At 46.2% G+C, this 7,661-nt stretch overlaps 1 protein-coding gene across 1 annotated transcript; it reads right to left on the bottom strand.

Moving 5' to 3' along the window:
• Positions 1-245: 245 nt before the first annotated feature.
• On the bottom strand, positions 246-3,782 carry LOC139722140 (uncharacterized). Its single transcript, XM_071633453.1, has one exon. It carries the CDS (start codon positions 3,780-3,782, stop codon positions 246-248), a length of 3,537 nt encoding a protein of 1,178 aa, XP_071489554.1.
• Between the last annotated feature and the right edge of the window lie 3,879 nt (positions 3,783-7,661).

The raw sequence follows: 7,661 nt of genomic DNA on the forward strand, positions 1-7,661 counted from the left end.
TTGCTATTATCTTTGAAGCAAGCAATATTCACACTATTTCAACACGCGATTCACAAATTGTTGTATTGCTGCATAACTGATCCTGCTGCATACACGCTCCATGTAAACGTCATGCTATCCTGCTTGATGCTCCAAAACATACAGCTGTGGTCCAACTTCCATATCAAATCTATTTGTGGCGGCGCTTGGCTCGCACCACATCATATGCACAAAATAATTCACAAAATACAGGATCCCACAACTAATTACACATCTCCTTCCAGCAAAAGGCACAACTTGCTGATAGGCCGCGTATAAGCACCCAACTTTGTCTTCACTTCTACGCTGCGAACGTAGCCCTCAGCATCTGGTAGTGTGCGCGTCACTCTCCCCAGCAACCAGGTGTTTCGTGGCAATGTCTGGTCCACCAGCAGCACCAAGTCACCAACCTGGAGATTGCGTTGTGGCTCCACCCACTTCTGCCTCTGTTGCAACTGGGGAAGATATTCTTTCGTCCATCTGCGCCAGAACAGATCTGACATGTACTGCACCTGACGCCATCTTCGTCTGGCATACACATCAGTCTCTCGGGTCACCGTTGGTGGTAGTTGTGGTTGTGACTTCATTAGAAGCAGATGGTTTGGAGTTAATGCTTCTAAATCAGTCGGGTCATCTGACACCTTGGTAATGGGCCTCCCATTAATGATGGCTTCTGCTTCGCAAAGGAGTGTCTGCAAACCTTCGTCATCTAGTGTTTGCTGCTTTACAAGGTTAAACAGCAACTCTCTCACCGTGCGTATCTGTCGTTCCCAGACGCCGCCATGATGTGAGCCCCCAGGAGGATTGCAGCTCCACTGTATGTTGTGTTGCAGCAGTGCATCATTGATCTGTGCTTGATTCCATGCATCGATCTCTCGTTTCAGTTCTCTTTTTGTTCCAACCAGGTTAGTGCCATTGTCAGATCTCATTTCTTGCACTGCACCTCTCCGTGCAATGAACCTTCTAATGGCTGCGATGCATGAATCTGTACCGAGACTGTCAGCCTTCTCGATATGCACTGCTCTGACTGCAAGGCATGTGAACATCACACCATATCTTTTCACAACTGAACGTCCTCTCTTCACATCCAGTGGGCCAAAGAAATCGACGCCTACCCTTGTGAATGGAGGATCATCGGGCTTGATTCTGTCAGCTGGTAAGTCTGCCATCTTCTGCTGAAGAACCTTTGCTCGGTTACGTCTGCATTGGATACAGGTCCCCGTTATCTTCCGGACGGCAGAATTTGCACTTGGCATCCAGTAGTTCTGGTGAAGTCGAGCTAGTACGTAGTTTCTCCCACTGTGCCCTGACATCTTGTGTATGTGTTCTAGGATCAACTTTGACACATGACTCTTCTTAGGGAGAATTACAGGATGTTTCACATTCATGGGAAGTGAACCTCGACTCAGCCTTCCTCCAACTCTCAGCAGGCCCTCATCCAGCTCTGGGTCAAGTCTATAGATAGGACTTGCTCTTTTCACCCTTGTTTTCCGTTCTCCTTTACTTGCTGTTTGAATTGAGCCTTCGTTCTGTAGTCCCTCAATTTCACATGGGAATGCTTCACTCTGGGCAAAACCCACAATCTTTGCTTCTGCAGCTTGTATTTCCTGAAGTGTCAGTCTCCCTTTCAGGGATTCATCTTGGGAAGTGGTCTGCTCCTTCTTCTGACTCATCCATTTCACAAATCGCCTCAACCAGCACACTGCCCTTTTCAGTCTCATCCAGTCTGAGTAGTGATGGATAAGTTCACTTGTGGGATTGAAAGTTTCCTCTTTGGTCACTTCCGTGGCAAGGCATGTTTTCTTCAATTCCAATTCAACATGCAGATTGCTTGGCGAGACTTCACTTCTTGTCAGCCACTCCTCATCTGGTGTTTGGAGGAACTCTGGGCCTTCCTTCCAGACATCTGACTGCAGAAACTTATCTGCTTCGATTCCTCTTGAACACATGTCGGCAGGATTAAGTGAAGACTCCACATACCTCCACTGGTTTGGTTTGGATCCATCTCGAATCACTGCCACCCTGTTCGCTACGAATGTCTTGAATCGTGACGTGTCGTTATTGATGTAGCCAAGAACAGTCATACTGTCAGTCCAGAAGAAGGTCTCATCTACCAAGATGTCGAGCTCTTGCTTGATCATGTGGTCAACTCTGACCGCTACAGTTGCTGCTGTCAACTCCATTCTAGGAATAGACACCTCCTTCAGTGGTGCAACTCTAGCTTTGCTCGTCACAAACTTCATCTGTACCCTTTCTGCATTTTTCCATCGCAGATATGTGACGCTGCCATAGCCTTTTTCACTGGCATCACAGAAATGATGCAGGGTGACTGAATCTGGCTCAAAATCTGGCGGTTTCAAGCATCTTGCCATCTTGAGCTCCATCAGCCTTGGTAGTTCGGTTTTCCAGGTGTGCCATTTCCTTAGCAAGTCCGGCGGAATCTTGGCATCCCAGCCCAACCGAGATCTACACAGCACTTGGAGCAACTGTTTTGCTGGCAACACAACTGGTGCTACACATCCTATGGGATCATACACAGAGCTAACAGTGGATAAAATCCCTCTTCTTGTCTCAGGTTTGTCCTTCAGATTGATTGTCACACCCAGCGTATCTTCATTTGTAGACCACACGATACCCAGTGCCTTCTCGGTGATCTCATTCTTGACATCTAAGCTCAAGTCTCGTACACTCTTTGCTCTTTCCTCCACTGGGATCTTGGCTAGCACCTCTGGCTCATTGCATAGCCACTTCGTCAGACGAAATCCCCTTCCTCTGCAGATCTCTGTCAAGTCTGACACCAATTTCTCAGCCTCCTGTACACTCTGTGTTGAGCACAAACAGTCATCGACGTAGAAGTTTCGATGCACAGTACGAATGACCTCATCTGGGAAGCTACCTGTCTGGTCCTGTGCTGCCCTTTTCAAGGCAAAGTTGGCACATGATGGTGATGATACAGCACCGAAGACGTGTACCTTCATTCTGTGCTCCGTCAAAGGTCGCTCAATGTCGCCGTTCTCCCACCACAGAAATCTCAACATGTCTCTGTCTCTTTTTGGTACACGGATCTGTGAGAACATGCCCTCTATGTCTGCTTGCATTGCCACTCTGTCTTGACGAAATCTGGTCAATACTCCAAACAACTTGTTTGCAAGATCCGGCCCCTGTAGCAGCTCCCTATTGAGAGAGAAGTCTCCATACTCAGCTGAGCAATCAAAGACGACCCGCAGCTTCCCTTTTTGAGGATGTACCACACCATGATGGGGAAGATACCACACTCTTCCATCATTTCTTTGTATTTCTTCCTCAGGTACTTTCTCCATGTACTCTTTCTTCATCATGGAGTCTACAAAGTCAGTGTATTCCCTTTTGAAGTCTGCTTGTCGTTCAAACCTTCTCTTCAAGTGGCCTGCTCGCTGCATTGCTTGAAGTTTGTTATTCGGCAACTTCACATCGTCTCTACGGAAGGGAAGAGCTATCTCATAATGACCATCTTCCAGCTTCATCGACTGCTCTACCTTCTTGATGAAGATCAAGTCTTCCTGTGACTTCTCTTCCTTGTCATCAATGATCCTTTCATTGAAATCTTGATTGAACAGCCTTTCAAACTGCTGGTCAATGTCGGCCTTAGCCTTCACTCTGTGAGACTGGATTTTGTTTCCTTTAGCTCCATCCCTTGATACACCGTACACCAGCCATCCAAGAACTGTTCTGCATGCAAAGGGCCCATTTGGAACTTCACTGCTTATCACCTCTACTGGCTCCATTGCCCTCGGAACATTGCTTCCTATTAGCAATCCAACGTGCGCCTCTTCTCTAAGGAAGGCATTACGATGTTCTGCAGATAGTGCCACTTCTGCACATCCTCTTGCCTAGGAATGTCTTCCTTGTCTACTGGTATGTACTGTTGTGAGTAAACTTCTGGCAGTCGTATGATGTTGTGTCCCTGCACATCCATAACCTCCAAGTCTCTTAACACTTGGCTGGTCGTAATCTTTTCGTCTGTCATGGTAGACATGTGGAGGTTGATCGTCTTGCCTTGCACATTCAACGTTGCTGCCAGCTTTTCTGTGCAGAAGACCGCGTTACTGCCAGAGTCGATGAACGCATATGTCTCTGTGCACACACCTGTCCTTTGTGAGCGTACTCTGACAGGCACAATGCCTGGCAAGGTGTCATTTCCTGGTGAACTTGTGTTTAAGCTGCACTTAATTGTGTTTGATGCCACCGCTTGATTTTTGTTCTCACTATTCTGTTGTTGCTGTGTAATAGTGGCAGAAGCCTCCGGTTCTATAGTAGCTTGCTGCTGAGTGCCAGCCGAGTTGTTCTCCCTTTTAGGTTGATCCACCTTCCACTCCCTATGCAGCACTGTTGGGTGTAGTTTGCTACAAATGCTGCACTTCAATCTCCTCTTGCAATTTCTTGCAAAGTGGGCAGCACCTTGAAGACAGCTAAAGCACAGACCTTCTTTTTTGCAGAATGACAGGCGGTCTTCATATGGCTTGGATGCGAGCACTGTGCAATCAGCCAGAGTATGTGTCCCTCTGCTGCAGAACAAGCACACTTCCTTCTTGCTCTCTGCTTTTGCTGCAGGCATCGCCGATGTGCTGAAACTTGATTTGCCTGCACTTGCAGACACCTTGCCTGTGCCTACGAATTTTGCTGGTGGTTTAGCCTGGTACTTCAGATTCCCATACACCGGATTCGTTGCAATCCTTGCTTGCTTGGCGATGAATGACACCACATCATCGAAGGTTATGTTGCCTTGCTTCTCCTCTTGGATGTCATCTGCTCGATTTCTCCATTTATCCCTCAGCTTGTATGGGAGCTTTCCAATGATCAGCCTTATGTTGTGAGAGTGGTTGACCTCTGACTCCATGTTGAGGTCCCTGGCAAGATTGTGCAGCTCAGTTACAAAAATCGAGAAGCGATGGAGTTCTTCTCCATCTTCTGGTTTGATGTCAGGCCATTGCACTGCTTTCATCATCATTGTCTCTACGATGAGCTGCCTATTGCCAAATTTCCTTCGTAGCAAATCCTTCGCCTTTCTGTAGGCCACAGTCTGGTCTTGGCCGTACATGCAGCTTTTCACGATGGCATTGGCTTCCCCCAATGTGTATTGGTCCAAATAATACAGCCGATCCGAGTCACTGCAAGTCTTAGCTTCGATGGTATGTTCGAATGCTCGCACGAAGGAGTGGTAATGTAGTGGGTCTCCTGTGAATGGTTTCACCTGCTTTTGTGGCAGAGAGGCCTTCATGTTTTGCTCAACGAGCATCCTCATCAGCTGATTCTGTTGCTGTAGAAATGACAACATTGCTGCATTTTCCATTCCTGCAGCACTAGCTGGTGCTGACATTTCCTCACGTGCGTTTCCATTTGCATGCATATTAAGCGGCTGCATTCTTGTAAAGCCTGTATCTAAGCTCTCTGGTGTCCTGAGTGGACTCGATGGTTGAGGCATGTATGGGTCTTGATGATACATTGGATAGTCATCCGACGTCTGCTCATCCATCTTTACGAATGGCTGTCTAAAGTCACTTTACTCCCAAATAAGTAAACGTGAACTAAACCTCGAAACTTGCTGCTTGCTTCCAGCCTGTTTCACTCTTAGTCCTGGTACTGCTTCATCAAGTCTTATCCAAAATTTGTTTAATCCTGGCCTTGCATTTACACTGTAATGTTTGCAAGTAATGTCCTTCAGGATTTCTGTAGTCCTGGCCTTGCTTAATAAAATATCATCTAAGACTATGCTGCTTTGGTCCTCCAACTCCTTTCAATACTAGACTGTCGACTGTAGATCTAGTCCAAGCTGGCTTCCAGTTGTAGTCCTACTGGTACCAAAGCAATTTGTGTACTGTATTAGTCCTATCCTTGCTTGTGACTACTCGTAAGCTGTAGAGTTCTAGATCCTTTCTTATTCCAAGGCTCTACAAACAGTTGGTCCTCCAACACTAAGATCCAGACGGTCCAGATGTAGATCTAGTCCATACTGCCATGAAGTTGTAAGAGTAAGACCACCTTCTATCCAATTGCAGTCATTATCCGGTTCGGACTGGGTTTAACAGTACTCTCACATTAACATAAGATCTATTTCCAGACCTTTTCTCCTTTTAGTCTTTCGGTCCAAGACTCTCCACCATAGACTAGGTGCTAGTCAATGTGGCCTTGTGTCGGCATCTATTCGCTAATATAGTCTTGGCCTTTTACCTGCAGATCTGTTCCAAGAGTTCTTAACTTTAATACTTAGTCCTGGCCTTAGTTGAAGATCATCTGTTCCATGACTATCCTCAGTAGAGTCCTGGCCTTGTGTTTACTTAGATCTGTTCCAAGACTCCTTCGCTTTAGTACTTAGTGGTTTCTATTCCTGGCCCTACTTGCAGATCTGTTCCACGACTATAATCAGTAAAGTCCTGGCCTTGTGTTTTAATACTCAGATCTGTTCCAAGACTCCTTCACTTTAGCATTTAGTCATGGCCTGTATACTTGCAGATCTGTTCCAAGACTCCTGCTCTTAAAGTACTTAGATCTAGTCCTAGCCTCAAGTACTAGTTAGCAGTAGCACTATACTAGTAGATCTGTTCCAAGACTCCTTCACTTTAGCATTTAGTCCTGGCCTTTCTTGCAGATCCGTTCCAAGACTCCTTCACTTTAATACTTAGTCCTGGCCTTATTGCAGATCTGTTCCAAGACACTGATCACTTTAACGTTAGTACCGATTACAGGTACTAGACTAGTCCTGGCCTTACATTGAAAGAGTTAGACTTTCTTTCCTTTCATCATTCATATTCCAAGACTAAATCTAGATGTCTAACTAGCCATAGGCCTACTTGTACTTGGTAGGACTGGTTTAATTACTTCACTGTATCCACTTAAAGTCGCCTCTGATCCCGTTCCTGTTGAGACTCATTTGACATGTTTCCACCCAATCAGTTCTGTCACTACACAGTCTCATTCTCCAAACGAGGCAATCTTTCAACTGAAATGTAGCTGCTGGTTAATTGCTACTGTCTATTTTTTATGCTGCAATGTATGATACCCGGGCACCTTGTGTAATCTTGGGTTGGCTCTTTCTAATCACGCCACTCTTCCGCCGATCCGTCTCCCGATTTCCACTTCCATTCACACTTCATCATCCGATCATCACACACACTGATGCTCTGTACACACTTGCGCTGCTCTGGCACGGTACGGTACTCACAAACTTGCAGCGAATCACAATCAAGTAACTGTGCTGTGGTATTGTCCACTGTGTTCTTTAATGCATCGTTTCACGTCTGACTCACTATTTTCTACACTTGGACACTTGAGACACGATCGAGCATCAATGAAGGTCAACACGATGAATTCTTCACTGCCTGTCTGTTCTACATCCTTACATGATTACCGAGCAGAAAAGGTGAAAAGCTGGAAAAGCGGTACAAAGTGGGAAAAGCAGAAGAAGCAGGTTGAAAGATTGTGCGCCTCCCCCGGGTCACAATCACAGCATCCCTCACCCGTTTCTGTCAGCCAAGTCCTGTCTTCTCTTTATATGTACTGCCTATTATGCCAGCGAGATATATGCGTTTTCAGATTCGACCACAAGGTGGCGCTATTCCTGTTAAATCTGCAGTAACAAGGCGTGTGTTACTATAACACGTTAGAGC

This window comes from Diadema antillarum, unplaced genomic scaffold (genome assembly GCF_040938485.1).
Source record: "Diadema antillarum isolate AM-2024a unplaced genomic scaffold, OU_Dant_1.0 scf00000158, whole genome shotgun sequence".
Lineage (NCBI taxonomy): Eukaryota > Metazoa > Echinodermata > Echinoidea > Diadematoida > Diadematidae > Diadema > Diadema antillarum.

Bases quoted from the DNA above. Each gene is read 5' to 3' on its own strand.
- LOC139722140 (XM_071633453.1), bottom strand. From the start codon at position 3,782: ATGGAGCCAGTAGAGGTGATAAGCAGTGAAGTTCCAAATGGGCCCTTT.